This window comes from Neomonachus schauinslandi, chromosome 7 (genome assembly GCF_002201575.2).
Source record: "Neomonachus schauinslandi chromosome 7, ASM220157v2, whole genome shotgun sequence".
In the NCBI taxonomy this organism is placed as follows: domain Eukaryota; kingdom Metazoa; phylum Chordata; class Mammalia; order Carnivora; family Phocidae; genus Neomonachus; species Neomonachus schauinslandi.
The window spans coordinates 47601035-47619033 of NC_058409.1; the positions used below are offsets into that span (position 1 = coordinate 47601035).

A 17999-nucleotide genomic window follows, 5' to 3' on the forward strand; every position below is an offset into this window, starting at 1 on the left:
CAAGAAACCATAATATTATTAAAATCATCTAAAATAAATCTTAAAGGAAGTACATTTTACAAAGACTAAAAATTAGTAAAACAGAAACTCCAACCAGTAACAGACATTATAAAACACTTTCCCAAATATCTTTGAGGCCAGGTGGAAATAAAAACTGTGAGTAAAGTAAATATAGAATAAACAAGCATTGTCTCAGAGTCTCATTTTTTCTTGATTAGAATGTTCTACTTCAGGATATTGTGGGATCTTTTTCTCTTAATGAATATCATTAAGAAAATGCTAGAACAATGATGTTCTTAGAAAGGTTTAAATAAATCTAAATAAATGTTTAAATATTCTTATATGCAGGGGTCTCCTGAAATTTCTAAATATATCTTCTAATTTTACTAGAATGCCCCACCCCCATTAAGAAAATTACTTCTTTCAATGCAGAAATAAAATAAAGCAGGCAAAACTCAATCTCCCAAACAAGCAAAAGCCAAAAACAAAACAGTGAAACAAAACAGATCAAAACAAAATCCAACTAAACAAAAACCAACCCTCCAAAACATACTGAAACACAACACACCATCACTACCAGCACCAGCACCACCACTGTATCCTTGAGATCAAGAACTTTTCTTTGAAAGATCTATTTATTTATTTGAGAGAGAGCGAGAGCGAGAGCGAGAGCGAGAGCGAGCGTGTGTGCATGAGTGGAGTGTAAGGGGGAGAGGTAGAGAAGCATACTCCCTGCTGAGCCAGGGATCTCATCTGGGCCTTGATCCCATGACCCCAAGATCATGACTCCAGCTGAAACCAATAGCCCGATGCTTAGCCAACTGAGCCACCCAGCTGCCCCGTGATTATGAACTTTTTGGAATGCACACCCTTTCACGTATCAAGTTTGTGTGGTGCCAACAGCCCCTGATTGTTTTACTTACTTGCATTACTGGCCTGGCCTTACACATTTGAATTTGCCATCCTTGATAAAGGTGAAGAGTTTAAAAAGACTCTTATTATCTTCGTTCGGGTTAAAAATGTGGGAGTTTGGCGGGGTTGGGCCAGAGCAGCCCAAGGTGGCTGACTTCGAGGAACGGGTGTCGGATGAGGAGAAGGTACACATAGCTGCTAAATTCATCACTCATGCACCCCCAGGGGAATTTAATGAAGTGTTCAATGATGTCCAGCTACTACTTAATAATGACAATCTCCTCAGGGAAGGGGCAGCACATGCATTTGCCCCGTATAACATGGATCAGTTCACACCTGTGAAGATAGAAGGACATGAGGATCAGGCCTGAATTACAGAACGTGGTGATCTGGGGAATAGCAGATTTTTAGATCCAAGAAACAAAATTTCTTTTAAGTTTGATCACTTACGGAAAGAAGCAAGTGACCCCCAGCCAGAGGACGTAGATGGAGGTCTGAAGTCTTGGAGAAAATCCTGTGACAGTGCTCTAAGGGCCTATGTGAAAGATCATTATTCGAACAGCTTCTGTACTGTTTATGCTAAAACTATAGATGGGCAACAGACCATTATCGCATGTATTGAAAGCCACCAGTTTCAGCCTAAAAACGTCTGGAATGGTCGTTGGAGATCAGAGTGGAAGTTCACCATCACACCACCTACAGCCCAGGTGGTTGGAGTACTTAAGATTCAGGTTCACTATTATGAAGATGGCAATGTTCAGTTGGTTGGTCATAAAGATGTACAGGATTCAGTAACTGTTTCGAATGAAGTCCAAACTGCCAAGGAGTTTATTAAAATCATAGAGCATGCAGAAGATGAATATCAGACAGCAATTAGTGAAAACTATCAAACAATGTCAGACACCACATTCAAGGCCTTGTGCCGGCAGCTTCCGGTTACCCGCACCAAGATCGACTGGAACAAGATACTCAGCTACAAGATTGGCGAAGAAATGCAGAATGCTTAAAGGCTGAATGTAGGATTCTTCAGTATGTGGAAAGAAAGGATTCAACATGTGGTCATGTGATAAGTGATGTATAAACAAGGGTGATATTTTGCTAGGGCTTTCAGAGCTAACAGGTTTTCTAGCCTCGTGGAATACTGTTGAACCTATAGCGTCGTCTTGATTCTTTTGTGTTCTCTGCCTTGTAATTTTCTGTTTTCACTATATCTACTTGTAAATTTTTTTTTTTAATTCTGCCACATTTAATGATGGAGAGAGAGAGAGATCTATCCTGGAGTCATTTTACTGTTTAGAAAATTTTCCTAGCCATGAAGCCCTGTTACTGATATAGACAGGTAATATGCTCAGTACTTTTCTACCCCTGTCCTTCAAAGCACTTCTGGTACGTCAGTGGTTTTTACTGATCCACCAACAGCTAAAGAGGCTATGCTACAAACTAGCTGAGTGGAAGACGCATTCATCCTTCTCCCTCCAACTGCTTTGATCATCATTTATAGCATCTCATAACTGTAGTTTTCAAAAGTTTGGATTGGGCTTTTCAGGTCCATTTGTGGGGGCAAAGGAAGTTTTCTGGAAATTCCATTATAGCCAGCTTCTCTGGGGAAGTTGTTTTTAAATCCAAAGACTTGAACCACATTCCCTGCACATGAATGTGTTTGCTTTTTTTTCTCTTCCCTCATTGTCTCCTTCCCATCTAGTACCATTATAGTTACAGACATCTGCATTTTTAGAAGGGTTTTACCCATTTATTATTATTTTTTATTATTCAAGAACTGCTGACATACTAGGGATGTAGTAGAGTATAAAACTTGAAAATGCAGATGTTGAAGGAATAATAGGTATCTTGTGCTTTAATACTTTGTGGCAGGATTGTACTATAAGCAGATGAATCAAACAACTATGTAAATCACAAATAAAAACTAAAAATGAACCAAAGTGAAAAGGTCACGTTCCAGGCAGTATCTTTCTATTGTAACCTGTTATTTAAGGGAATACTAGTGATTTGTTTTAAATAGGATGTAAAACTTGTTCCAAATTACTCTTCCTCAGTCCTGCCTGCCAAGAAAATGTAACTGTGATATAGCAACCTTTCCCAGGTATATATTCTGATCTCAGAATACACAGGTGACACAGATATGATATGACAGCTGGTAATGGTGGATTCATTTACCTGGTTTACACTTCTATGACCAGGCCTTAAGGGAAGGTCAGTTTTTATTTATTTATTTATTAAAGATTTTATTTATTTATTTGAGAGAGAGAATGAGAGAGAGAGCATGAGAGGGGTGAGGGTCAGAGGGAGAAGCAGACTCCCTGCTGAGCAGGGAGCCCGATGCGGGACCCGATCCCGGGACTCCGGGATCATGACCTGAGCCGAAGGCAGTCGCTTAACCAACTGAGCCACCCAGGCGCCCGGGAAGGTCAGTTTTTAAAAAACCAAGTAGTGTCTTCCTACGTATCTCCAAATAAATGTCAAAAAAGAAGGGTGTTTGTGCTTCAGCTTTGTTTTTGCTCAGTAATACAGTCAAGCAAGTTTGTTTCCAAGTGACCTGTTGAGCTGTGTAAGCATTTTTGTTTATTTCAAATAAAATATATTTGTATTTAAAAAAAAAAAAACCAACAAAAAAATAAAAGACGTGGGAGTTTGCCCTCATAGCATCTGCTGGGGGCAGGGCTGGAGCGGTCTCCCAAGTGTGATATAAGTTCGGGCACAGCCTGCATTGTAATGTCTGCCGTGAGGCTGTGCCAAAATTCTAAGGAAGTGGGGCTGTTCACTCTTGATTGGGAGGTGAGCCAACTACGTCTTCCTAAAGCAAAATAGAGAAATGGAAGGAAGATCACGCAGTAATGGGTTATAGATTTATTAGGATGGTTTTAATATTTCCTGCAGGCACTGGTATTCTGAGGTTTCTAAATATATCTTTTAGGTAGATTTAGTTTCTAGGTAGGCTTGCGTTCTTTCATTTATATTTGCCTCATTTTAAAAAAGGATTTGAGGCAGTTACTACCAAAGGGTGGAGAACAGTCTGCCCCAGAGATAAGCAAAAGACAAGTTTAATAATAATTAAAAGAGAAGTTTAATAATAATAATAATAACTTTATTTTAATAATAAAACTGACTAGAATCCAGTTTGCTTTTTATTAGCACCTGTTCCAGTAATTCTAAACAATATCGGTGATAAAATACTCCTCCTTGCCAAGATGGATGCCTCTATCATTTACTTTAAGTACAAACAGTATTTGTATCTATTTAAAGTAAGTATTTGTATTTATTTCAAATCATGCTTCAAAATTGTGTATCATTTCCTGTAAATTATAATATAGTTAGTGTTGATGCTTGATTTGCAATACAGATTTATTTTCAGTGCAAAACGTGTGCTATGCCTATAAAATAATGGGTCACATTTCTATAGGACTCAGCCCGTGACTTGATGAGATAAATTACCTGGGTAAGCGCTGCCTTTCTCTTCAGACTACTCATCAGCCATTACCAATAGCCTAGTCCTAGTTGCTCAGTTTAAGGCAGATGAACTAGAAAAAAATAGAATTCTTGGTATATGCTAGTGTTTCAAGCCTGCACTTTAAAAAAAAAGACAGGAAACAGCACCCTAATTTATGTTTTTTTTAAAAGTTGCCATGTATATCTAGTGACTAATAGAACCAATACTGTACCACGTGTAGACCCAGTGAAGTATTGGTTGAATGATTTTTCTTCCTAAAATGGCACATAGCTGTAATTTATCATCTGTATGGATTTGGTCCCCTTTAAATTAGCCCTTGGGCCAAGTCCACGTATGTTCTCATTAGTTCTTCTTGATCAGCCTGGGATTTTTATCTTTCCATAAGATAAGCTAATGTCACCTTTTTGTTAATGCAGTACAGTTGGCCCTTGAACAACGATGGGGTTAAGGGCACCAACCCCTGCAAAGTTGAAAATCCATGTATAATTTTTGACTCCCCCAAAACTTACAGCCTAATGTTGACTGGAAGTCTTACCCATAACATAAACAGTTGACTAACGCGTATTTTTTATGTTACAGGTATCATAGACTATATTCATACAATAGAGTGAGCTAGAGAAAAGAAAATGTTATTAAGAAAATCATAAGGGAGATGGGGCACCTGGGTGGCTCAGTCAGTTAAGCGTCTGCTTTCAGCTCAGGCATGATCTCAGCGTCTTGGGATCGAGTCCCACCTTGGGTTCCCTGCTCAGTGAGGAGTCTGTTTCTCCCTCTCCTTCTGCTGCTCCCCCTGCTTGTGCTCTCTCTCTCTCTGTCAAATAAATAAGATCTTAAAAAAAAGAAAAAAGAAAATCATAAGGAAGAGATACATTTACAGTACCGTACTGTCCTTTTTAAAATAAAAACTTTGTGTAAGTGGACCCGTGCAGTTCAAACCCGTGTTGTTCAAGGGTCAAATGTATTTGCTAGGTGTTTTATTTATGCTTTCTCTTTCATGAGAGGATGGTGAAGACTACAAACTAAAAGCTTTTTCACTCTTTGGTGTTTCCACTCTTGTTATTTCCAAGAGTTAGGAAGCAGGCTGATAGGAAGGCAGGATGATTGTAGAGAGCAAAGTGGAGTCTCTCATGTCAAGCGGGAGCCTGTCAAGCAATGACGCGAGCCCTTAAGGTTCCGCCGCTAGGAGATATCGCCGGGACCGTCAGCCGACCCCCCAGAACTGATAACGAGCAGAACCAGAGGAGGTCTGCAGAAGCCCAAAACTGATGAAATCCCTTTTAAAGGGAAAGATTTTGGCAGCAAACACTCAAAACTCTTCAGACCTGACCCATCTACATCCAACCACTTCAAAAAGGCAACTGCCCCTGAAGGTTCTGTCTGTTGGATCTCTGAACAGAACCGAGATCCTTTGCTGCTGGAACAGAAAAAGCTGTCAGTGTAGAGAGCTGACCCCGACCAGACGGGGAGGTCTTATCTCAACTGTGCGCCCACAGACTGACTTTGTGTTTGGTTCCTTCACGTCCTGCACCTTCTGTTGTCTTGTTTGTTGTGTGGCTTGTCTTCTGTCCTGCTCTGTGTGCTATGTAAGAAGCCAAGTTTAGTCACATGGTGACTTGTCCATGAGTTTGGAATCCTGAACCTGCTTTGTAACTGTGATTTAACTTTGCTTTGTGATTGAATAAAGCTGACACTGTGGAAAGACCCAACTCGTGTGTGCGCCTTTGTAGCGTGCTCATGACAATGATATAGTCTCAGGTTTAGGACTGAAGATGTTGCCCCCGCCAGTTACAGAAACTGAAGAGAGGTTTATTCCTTTGCTGTCAAATCAGTGCCCTCCTTGTGAGTTGGTCTGTTCCCATCAGGCAATGAAAGGGACCCAGGATAAAACAGAGATCGGTTCAGAGCACTCAAGCATCCTTTGTGTGGTGTAATTCAAGCTAGCGTTGGAAGGAAGAGTGGAATTGTTCGCTTTGCTCAGACTCCCAGCACGAGGACAGTGTGGGCCACACTCACTCCAGCACTGAAGCAGAGTGGGAAGCTCGCGGGCTGCACCAGCGCTGGTCCTCGTCACTGTGTCCCGTCAGACTGATCACGCACGCCACAGGGAAGGACGTCCGGGCCCAGTTGTTAATGGGTAACTGCACAGATCGTTCACAAGGGCTTTGGAAATGTTCACATAGAAGTGCGGTGAGGAGAGTGACACATCTGAGAAAGACAGTAGAGGGGCCACTGTGTCCTGCTCAACACGCCTTCCTGGCCCCTTCCTTATCCTCTATGGGGGAAAAGGGCATAAATAGCAGCCATTTTATAGCTTACAGAGGATTGACTTAAACAAGTTTCGGGAGGACCACAGAAGACTGGCGCTGGGATACAGAAATTGCTGATTCTCAGAAGGAGAAAGAGGTCTGAAGGTTTGTAAACACCTCTTTAGGGAGTTATTATGAATGTGACTTGGTATATCTAATATATTCTCGCAGATATATTCAAATCCATAACAAATTTTCATTGGTCATCTCTCCTTTCTTAATGCTCATGTCACAGCCCTTGAAAAATTAGTTCCCTAGTGTTACAACCAAATGCTCAAGCAAATGGCACAGCAAGGGTCATAGTAAAACTGCTTAACAGCTGGCAGCACTGGCTCCAGCCAGTCAAGACGGAGCCCTGATGCGTCAGTACAGATGTGTGCAGCTGGCACAGCTGTGTCAGTGTCGGCCTGGGCTGACCGGGGACACTTTGGAAGGTCTGCGTTAGCTCGTGCACCCCAAGAGAGAACACGCACCTGCGTGTGCGCACACACCCACACCCACACCCACACCCACACGTGCTGTAAGAAGTGAGATTTATCAGAATCAGATTAAGGGTCAAACCAAAGCAGCGCTCCGTAAAAAGGCACCCAAAGACCCCTGGAATACAAGGGAAATACTATACCACTTAAGTCAGGGCTCCTTACATAGGTCAGGTATAAATTCATTCCTTTTACTGAAATAAACAGCACTCTTAAGTCAAAGGATAAGGCCCTGATCTCTTTCTGCTGAGTATTGTGGATGGTGCGAGATTCACGTGCAAATGCACATCGCACCACCAGCTCTGTTACCTGCCAGTTGATCATTGCCTGAAGCTCATTCCCAGCTCTGCTGAGAAACCGGAAGTGGAGAAACCATGGTGTATTGCTCGGTACCAGACTTGGTAACGATGGCCACGGAAGTCAGAGACTCCCAGTGGTTGTCACCAGTCCACTGAGACGCCCCAGATGGCCACGTGTGTGCTGCAAGATATTGTTACGCCAGCCTTAAGGCGGCGGCGGGGCAGCACCTGCAGGGACTGAGCAGCTTCTGAGCCCTCCTGTGGGGCTCCTGGGACGCAGCCCAAGGGGAGCAGAGTCTCACGGTTGTCCCCACTGGGTGGCCAGCATGATGGGCAACATGCAGCACTCATGGGTCTAGGCTGCTGCGCCGTGTGTGGACGGAGTCCTACCACCCAGAGACCTACGTTAGCAGCCGGCAGAGTACACTTGTGGACGGGGCCCTCAGAGTTGTTGGAGAACTTGTGTTTCTGGTGCCCACATAATAGGCGGTTGGAGGTAGGGGAGGTGCAGAGGTTGGGTAAGTGTCCTTGTGCGCTTAGCTCCAGGTCCTGGCTCAACATTAGTTTACATATATGTTTTAGTTTCTTATTGTTGCTGTAACACATTGCCACAAACTTAGGGGCTTAAAAAATGATCACAGGTTTATTATCTTACAGTTCTAGAGGGGAACATTCTGAGCATTTCACTGGACCAAAATCAAGATGCTGGCAGGGTTGCATTCCTTCTGGAGGCTCTAGAGGAGAACCAGTTTCCTGATCTTTTCCAGCTTCTAGAAGTCCCTTGTCTTCCTTGGCTCAAGACCCCTTCCTCCATCTTCAAAGCCAACGGCATGGCATCTTCAGATCTCCCTCTGACTCTGCCCTTGGTTTCTGTTGTCACGTCTTCTCTGACTCCCAACTTTCCTTCCTCCTACTTTTCCTTGTAAGGACCCTTGGGATTACATTGAGTTCACACGCATAACCAGGATCATCCTTCTGGCTGAAGACCCTTAATTTTAACCACATTCCCAAGGTTCCTTTTGCCACATGAAGTAACATAGTCGTGGGCTCCAGGGAGTGCAACACAGACATGTTTGGGGATTTGTTGTTCAGCCTACCACAGAGATGATGGCCGCCTTGTCTGTTTTGCAGCTGATTGGCCTTGAGGGATGACATTCATGCCCTCCAAGTTAGAGCGTTATCATTATTTTTGGAGTACTTGATGTGAAAATTTCATTGGATTAAAAATCCGTTCCCATCATTAAATACATTTCAGCATTATGTTGCCAATGAAAAGAAAGAAGAGCGGTTAGATTCTTTTAAGTGTAATCTGCACTGTTGTGAATTTTTCAAGGGTGATAAAAATGGTTTTAAAATTTGCATTACAATTATGTGAACAAAATTTCTCACTTGTGTGACTCACGAATTTGAAGGGTCATCATTGAAAATTCTTTTTTTAAAGATTTTATTTATTTATTTTTGAGACAGAGCCCATGAGTGGGAGGAGGGGCAGAGGGAGAAGCAGGCTCCCCTCTGAGCAGGGAGCCTGACTCAGGGTTCGATCCCAGAACCCTGGGATCACGACCTGAGCTGAAGGCAGATGCTTAACCGACTGAGCCACCCAGGCATCTGAAAATTCTTGATTAGGAACTGTGTGTAGCCATTTCAGCGTTAGCATCTGATATAAGAAGGTTAGTTTGCTACCTTCATGAAAATAACCTCAAGGTTCTCATTAAAATATGTCAAAAAAATGTTGGGGGAAGTTTAATTCAAGTTCAATATTTAACATCTTCCCTAATATTTTATATCTTCTTTTCATCATGTTATATATATAAAACAAAGAAAATATAATGAGGTTTTTTTATTTACACCAAGTTCCAAAGAGTTATGCTCAAATCTCCCCCAGATTACCTTCAGCCTACCATACAAATAGTCTCATTTTCTATGGGTGGATAATGTGCAAAAAAGTTGGGGAGAATGGTTGTGAGTGACCCGATCCTTTGTGATTGTGTGGGACCAGCTTAAAACAGTTTCAAAGGAAAAATTACAGAATAGGCAATTCCAATACAAGATCAATTGTAATGTTTAGAACACACAATAAATCCCTTAAGTTGGCCATAGAGACGTATATAGCTTTTATTCACAGAATTTCAGCCATTCCCCATCCCTACTAGGATGCGTTGAATAAATTCTTTTTTTTTTTTAAAGATTTTGTTTATTTATTTGAGAGAGAAAGAATGAGACAGAGAGAGAGCATGAGAAGGGGGAGGGTCAGGGGGAGAAGCAGACTCCCTGCCGAGCAGGGAGCCCGATGCGGGACTCGATCCCGGGACTCCAGGATCATGACCTGAGCTGAAGGCAGTCGCCCAACCAAGTGAGCCACCCAGGCACCCACGTTGAATAAATTCTTACAGCCTGTCATTTGAACGGGTGCCTAACTACTAGCCTTCGGTGGGTGCCCCATATCTGAGTCTTTCCAAATTAGTTTTGGAAGTTTCCTGAGATTCATCTTGGTTATAAAACAAATCATTAAGTTCCAAAGAAGTTGACTCAAAGTGTCTGAAGAAATAAATATTTTAGTAAGGATTGCACGGATACATTTATTTTTATTAAGAAAACCAGCTGAGGGTGCCTGGGTGGCTCAGATGGTTAAGCGTCTGCCTTCGGCTCAGGTCATGATCCCAGAGTCCTGGGATCGAGTCCCGCATCAGGCTCCTTGCTCCTTGGGAGCCTGCTTCTCCCTCTGCCTCTCTCTCTCTCTCATGAATAAATAAATAAAATCCTTAAAAAAAAAAAAAAAAGAAAATCAGCTGAAATAGCCCATAAGCCCACATCCTGTAAGGGTGATCCCCATTTCTAATGCTCATGGGTATGGAAGCAGGGAAGAGAGTGCTGCCCAGGGAACCTTGGGAGGGAGAGTCTGAGAGCAGGTGTGGGCGGCAGGTAGGGAGAAGTTGTAGGGAGGGATGTCACATGGTGAACCTCTGGCCTTCTTCTGCTTTCCAGAAGTCACCTGTCCTCAGGTGGCCTCTTCTCTGCCCTGTGTCTCTCCTCCAGCCCTGTCATCCCCCCCACTCGCCGCCCCTGCAGAATCTGGAAACTGGGCACCACACAAAGCTTCTGGTCCCACCCCACCTTGTAGCATAAAAAGACGAAGCACAGTCCAGATAGTTCTTCTTTGCTTGAAGCTGATGCTACTTTGTTCTAGTTTTCAATTCCTTTTCTCTACTGCCTGGTCTTACCGTCTATCCCCCTGCCCTGGTTGATGGTTCTGAGGATGCTACAGTAACTGTAGTTCTTTCATTCCCCAGAGACTCAGAAGGGCAGATCCCCTAAGGGCTGCAGTACTGAAACCCGGGGTTTCAGTACTCAGTTTATAGTAAGCGCTTAACAAACTACGGACTGAGTGAATGGGTATAAATGAAGAGATGTGTTTTCTGAAAGAGATTAGAGTACATATTAAATTCAGTGGGAAAGTTAACAAAACAGAAATTCACTGATGTGAAATCCTTAGGTTTTGTTTTTCTTTTCTTTTTCTTTTTTTAAAAAGATTTTATTTATTTATTTGACACAGAGAGACACGGTGAGAGAGGGAACACAAGCAGGGGGAGTGGGAGAGGGAGAAGCAGGCTTCCCGCGGAGCAGGGAGCCCGATGCGGGGCTCGATCCCAGGACCCTGGGACCATGACCTGAGCCGAAGGCAGTCGCTTAATGACTTAGCCACCCAGTTTTTCTGATTTACCTTTTTTATCTTGTACTTTTAGAACTTAATGGCTTTTATTGAAAAAGTTATTTATGCCCATTGCATACATCTTTATGAGTTACAGAAAAGTATACAGAATAAAATAAAGATTATGTATGACCTCCTGTCCCAGAAGTAATCACTGCTAACATTGGTGTATATTTGCTAGACTTTTTCTAGGTACACAGGTACCACCCCCGACAGAAATATACCCACACTAATTTTTTTTTAATTTTACAAAAATGAGATGCTATGATCTCATTCGTAAACTGTTTTGTAAGATGGAACTCATAGTAGTATAAATATAAGAGTGCATTAAAATGTCTTGTTAATATAGATCAACCACCATCCTTGTATTTTTAAGGAGTTTATATATACACATATAAATAAAGTAAAAAATAAATATAAAAATAGAAATAAAATCAATTTAACATAAATAAATGTGTGTATATACGTGTATATACATATGTGTACGCACACACACAAACACACATTTTAAAGACTCCTATTTCAAGGTCCCAATCACCGGCCTGTTACAGGACTCACCTGAGGCGTGAGGTTCAGACAGGCTGGGGCATTTCTAGACCTCCTTCCTTTGTGGGACCTTGAATGAGTTAATTACCTACCTCACACCTGTTGTGTACCTCCCAGGGTTATTGTGAAGGTTAAGGAGGGGAGATGTACACAATGTCACAACTCCAGGTGCTAATAGCGATTATCTAGTAAATGTTAATTCCGTCCCCTTTGAATTCTGAAACGAGAATGATTCATGTGTCTAGGCCCTCCTAGGTTTTTTTAAGTGGAAAAATATCCATTTTATAAATAGATGCACTGAAATGACTAATAATCTAATAGTCACGTCAGAATGAATAGTGCAAGGCCTCTCGGCAGACCCTTGGCGCCTGGCGTGAGGGCCTGGAGGCACCCACGGTGGCCAGCTGTGAGCTCAGTGCAGCCCCAAGATGGTCTGCCACACCCCCATCTCTTCATATTCTCCGACACCTGCGTAGGCACTCAATTCCAAACACGTCGTTTTCTAATACGAAGGGCAGCAAGCAATACTTGCTGAAAAGCCCGAGCTGCTGAGCGAGCCCCGCCTTCAGCTTTTCTCAGCTCTCGAAAGGCCGGAGTTGTGTGGGGCAGGGACGCCCAGCAGCAGGACCCAGGGCACAGGCTTCCTACGAAGCCCAGCAGTCTCCGAGCATCCCCGCAAAGCCCTGGGCACGCACCCTGAAGTCAGCGTCATCTGTGACAAATACTTAGTAAGCCCCACTCTGCACTTGGTTTCTAGGTATAATAAATGAGGTGGCAGAAGGTTTTAGGTTAAAAGGCCTAATTCCATTTAACGCCTCGATAGACATGAGAATTAGGTGACAGATGAATCACGCGAAAGCTGAGGCAAGAAACGGTCTCTTGCTGAAGTGAACATGAGCGCTGAGATGCTGGTCTCCAGGTCATTTCTTATATTTTATAGTCCTCATGTTTCTGGGGACACTGTAGGTGCCCACCTGGTAAATGTTTGTTAATTCATTGTGCCGAGGATTTTAGAATTAGACGAAGGGTTCTCTGACTTACAAATGTGCAAGGCAAGTTATAAGTATGTGTGGTGTACGGAGAGGTCTGCAGTTGCAGGTGGGGAAGGAATTCAGGGATTAAAGACAAATGGGTGTGAGCGGCTCTCTTAGATGAGGGGTGAGGCGCCTGACCCATGGCCAGAGTCCTCTGTCCTCCAGGCCCGATGTCTCTGTTCCCTGAGTGTGCCCATGCCTGGGGAGCCCACAGAATTGCCTAACTTCAGGTTGTGGGTACATCCACAAAAGCAAAGAGGTCTAGGCTTTGGCAGAAGTTTGCCACAGGACTGGTGCCTAGTGTCAGGATTTCTTGACTCTTGTATCCTGCGCAGCAGTGGGAAGGGGGCGAGGCGGGGACGAAAATGACAAGGCCCCCCTTTCTGCCTTTTCCATGACTACTTCCTCCCTTGGCTATTGCCCATCTATTTATTCAATAAACATTGCACAGTGGTGGGTGCTTTGTAGAAGCCCGTGGGACAAGGCAGGCCCTGTGCACATCCCCCTACCAGTGTGGCCAGCAGGTGGCAGGAGAGGCAGACGCTTACAGTCCAGAAGGGGGTCACTGATGTGGAGGCTGGGGACGGCGGAGGGCGTGGAGGATGGCGGGACGTGCTGGGCAGAGGGCCTGAGTGGGAGGAATTGAGGCGGGTGGAGAGGGGGGAGTATTCCCGCAGAGGTCCGGAAGGGAGGGAGCAAGCCTGGCATGCTCTATCAGCGACTCAAGGTCCTTCTGTTGGCTAATCCACAAACCAAGCGTGGGTGTGGCGGAGAGCGGTAAAAGTAGGTCAGAAACAGTCAGGAGACCGGAGGTGATTATTTTCCTTTCTTTCTTTTCTTCCCTCCCTCCCTCCCTCCCTTCTTTCCTACCTACATTCCTACCAACCTACTCTACCTCCCTACCTACTTTGAAACCTCTCAGTTTTCATGTACCTCCTTCTCTCCCCACTTATGTTGTACAGTTCTATGGGTTTTGACAAATGCATGTTATGTATCCATCATCACAGTATCATATAGGGTCATGTCACGCCCCTAAAACTCAGCTGTGCTTCATGCATTCGTCCCTCCCTGCTGCCTCCCCCTCCCCACAACCACTCATCTCTTGACTGTCTCCACAGTTTTGCCTTTTCCAGAAAGTCATATGGTTGGAATCATACATTGTGTAAACTTTTCAGACTGGCTCTTTTCATTTAGCACTAAGCATTTAAGTTCTTCCATGTCTGTTCATTGCTTGATAGCTCATTTCTTCTTATCTGAAAATACTCCATTGTAAGGATGTCCCAGTTTGCTTACCCATTCACCTGTCAAGAAACATCTTGGTTGCATCCAACTTTTGACATTTATGATTAAAGCTACTGTAAACATCGTGTGCACATTTTTATGTGCATCAGTTTTCAAGTCATTGGGTGAATACCTAGGAGCATGATTGCTGGAAAATATGGTAAGTCTATATTGAGCTTTGTAAGAGAGTGCCCGACTGTCTTCCAAAGTAGCTGTACCATTTTGCCTTCTTCCCAGCGATGAATAAAAGTTCCTCCTGCTCCCCATCCTCACCAGAATCTGGTGTTGTCAGTATTTGGGGTTTGGGCCACTCGTAGGGTTTTTATAGGGATTGAATAAAATAACGAATGTAAAGCCCTGAGCAAGGTGCCTGGTATGGAGGCGGAGCTCAGAATCTAGAAGCTGTTCCTACTGGTTTCAGTTCTTTTCCTCCTTTCCCCATGGCTTTCTGCTTTTCTTGGCCTGTTTCAGTCCCCTGTTTTCTCTGAGGCAGAGCTCTCTGATCTTTAATCCCTGAAAACCCTCTCCTCTCCTCTCTGCCAGTCTCTCCTCCTTAGAAGGCCTCCTGTCCCTTCTAATTAGACCTGCGACATCTCATACTTCCACAATCACCTTGAGGGTTGTATTAGTTCTCTAGAGAAACAGAACCAGTAGGGTGTGTGTGTGTGTGGAGAGAAAGAGAGGGAGAGGGAGATTTATTTTAAGGAATTGGCTCTGTGATTATGGAATCTGGCGAGTCCAGTCTCCAGGCTGGAGGCCAGGAAGAGAGCCAGTGTTGCAGGTGAAGTCCAAAGTCATCTACTGGTGGAACTCCTTCTTGCTTGTCAGTCTTTTTGTTCTATTCAGACCTTCAGCTGATTAGATGAGGCCCACACACACTAGTGCTTTACTCAAAGTCCACTGATTTAAATGTTAATCTCATTCAAAAACCACCTTCACAGAAGCATCCAGAATAATGTTTGAACAAGTATGTGGACACTGTGGTCCAGGCAAGTCCCAAAAAGATTAACCATCACAGGTATGTTGCTGGTATTTTGAAATTCACTTAGAAGCATTTTGAAATTGGGAACCTTATTCTGAACTTCTTGTGTCTCGGGCAGCTCTCACAATCTGCCAGTTTCCAAAAGGCGCTCAGTAAATGTTGGCTGTGAGGAAGCTGGAGGGAAGGTTATTTAATTAGCAAGTTCAGACCCGGTGTGAGGATGAGGCAGGAGGGTGTAAGGTGACTGTTCTACCACCTGGGGGACTGTTGAGGCTGAGGTGCTTCTGCCTAGAGGACTTCACCGAACAGGTTAATTTTGAATTACATGAAAAAAATTTAAACAAGTGTTAGAGATAATGGTATTTCTGAATGCAGCAGAAAGCAACTTACTAACCTTTATGATTTTGACAACCGTTATTTCCACTGCTTCCTTCTACCCTTTTATTCCTTCTTCACTTTGAAAGGAATATAAAACGATAATGATCTGAAAATATATGTGCAGATGTCCATATTTTCCATGGAGGCAGATCTTTGTAATTGTTACTTTGTGAGTTGTTAGAAACTGATAACCAGGGTAAAGTACTGGGAGTCTGCGCTCGGTCAATGTCTTTATATAACCAGTGTTGGTAAATAGCTCAAGACCTCCCTCCCTCTAGAGTTCTCTTCCCCAGCCTCATTTCTGCTCCTTCCATGTGGGGACTCCACAGCACAACTAGAGGAAGTAAATAAGCAAAGTCAAGGGGAATTGTAATATATAGGATATTGACCACGTGCAATGATTAATCTTATGTGTCAACTTCTCTAGGCCATGGTACCTAGATATTTGGTCAGACATGTCTGCATGTTGCTGTGAAGGTATTTTTTGGATGAGATTAACATTTCAATCGGCAGACTTTGAGTAAAGAAGATTATCTTCCATAATGTGGGTGGGCTTCATCCAATCAGTTGATGGTCTTAAGGACAAGATTGAAATTCCCTGAGGAAGAAAGAAATCAGCTCCAAACCACATTTGGATTCACGGTGCAGCATTAACTCTTCCCTAGGTCTCCAGCATGCTGACCTACCCTGCAGATTTTGGGCTTGGACCTCCATAATTCCATGGGCTGATTCTTAAAGTCAACTCCCTTCTCTCTCTCTCTCTTTATATATATATAATGAGTAGGAAGGGTGCCCTTCCTATTGGTTCTGTTTCTCTGGAGAACCCTGACTGTCGGGGGTCAGATGGATGTTGGCTCACAAAAAGAGGACTGACACATTTAGTGTGATCAATCCTGCCACTGGGAGCAACAACCTGCTGCAAATCCTGCAGAATCACACCTTCAGAAATACAAGGCTTCTTTGCCGGAATAAAGTGTAGTTGGAAGGAACAAAGACTCAGAGTCAGAAAGCCTGGGTTTGAGAACTTGCTCTGTAGTTAGGTGTGATCTTAGGTGGGCCATTTAACTTCTCTGAGTCTCAGTGTCCTCATTTCTAAAGTGATAATATACTTAAAAAAGATTTAAAGAGGGGAACCTGGGTGGCTCAGTGGGTTAAGTGGCTGCCTTCGGCTCCGGTCATGATCCCAGGGTCCTGGGATCGAGCCCCGCATCGGGCTCCCTGCTCCACGGGGAGCCTGCTTCTCCCTCTCCCACTCCCCCTGCTTGTGCTTTCTCTCTCCATCAAATAAATATATGTTTTTGCTTGTTAATGATATACTTAGGAATTGGGGCGCCTGGGTGGCTCAGCCGGGTCCTGGATTCGAGCCCCGTGTCAGGCTCCCTGCTCAGCAAGGAGCCTGCTTCTCCCTCTCCCTCTGCCTGCCACTCCCCCTGCTTGTGCTCTCTCTCTGTCAAATAAATAAATAAAATCTTAAAAAAAAAATGTAAAGAAAAGGAGTGCCTGGGTGGCTTAGTGGGTTGAGCGTGTGATTCTTGATCTCAGCTTGGGTGTTAGTATCAGGATCGTGAGTTCAAGCCCTGTGTTGGGCTCCACACTGGGTGTGGAGCCTACTAAATAAATAAATAAAGTGATAATAATTATGTTACCTTCCTGGGCTACTGGAGCAATTAAATGAACTACCATTTGTGAATATACCAGTATTATTATGGAGCTCTACTGTTTCATTTTATTAATGGGGAAACTGAGACTCAGAGATACTAATTAATTTATCCCAAATCAAAATCAGTTGATACATGTATCAGCTTCCACTCCACACATAACAAATTAGCACAAAGTTACCAGCTTAAAACAACACCCATTTATCATCTTACACTTCTGTAGGTCCGAAGTCTGGGCACCACAGAGGTGGGTCTTGCTCAGGGTCTTATAAACCTAAAATCAAGGTAACAGCAGGGCTGCGTTCCTTTCTAGAGGTTCTGGGGGAGAATCTTCTTTGAGGCTTGTTCAGGTTGTTTGTCAAATTCAGTTTATGGCTTATGGGGCGAAGGTGCTCATTTTCTTGCCGGCTGTCCCCTAGGGCTACTCTCAGTACTCAGTGCCACCACATTCCTTGCCACCGGCTCTTATAGGCGGTTCACAGCATGGTTGTGGTTGCTTCTTCCAGGCCCGCAAAAATGTATATCTTTGGCTTTGTCCTCTGACCAGCTGGAAAAAATGCTGTTTTTAAAGTGCTCACCTGATTAAACCGGGCTCACCAAGGTAATCTCCCTTTCTTAAAGTCAGCTGTGCCATATCGCATAACCCAAACATGGGAGTGAAATCCATCATATTCACATTTCTGGAGGTTATACAGGGCGTGTGCAGAGGGAGTGTAGATCTTGGGGCCATCTTGGAATTCTGCCTGTTAATTGACATTTCCATTTCAAAGGTCAAGAAACTGAGACCAGAAAGATTAAGTCAACTGCCCAAGGTTACACAACACTTAGTGGAAAAGGCAGAAATGCAAGTGCATGCTCATGTCCACTCTGTTACACTGCATCTTACTGCTGCCAAGACCTATCTGTGGAGCCCCTTGACACTCTTGAGGAGACCCCGCTCTCCGTCCAT

The 17999-nt window shown here is 43.7% G+C and overlaps 1 protein-coding gene across 1 annotated transcript; it reads left to right on the forward strand.

Annotated features, from left to right (window-relative positions):
* The first annotated feature begins 1019 nt into the window (after window positions 1-1019).
* Window positions 1020-1919, forward strand: LOC110591261 (F-actin-capping protein subunit alpha-1-like). Its single transcript, XM_021702128.1, is given in 1 exon segment — window positions 1020-1919. A coding segment is annotated over 1 exon segment (900 nt).
* Window positions 1920-17999: the final 16080 nt, after the last annotated feature.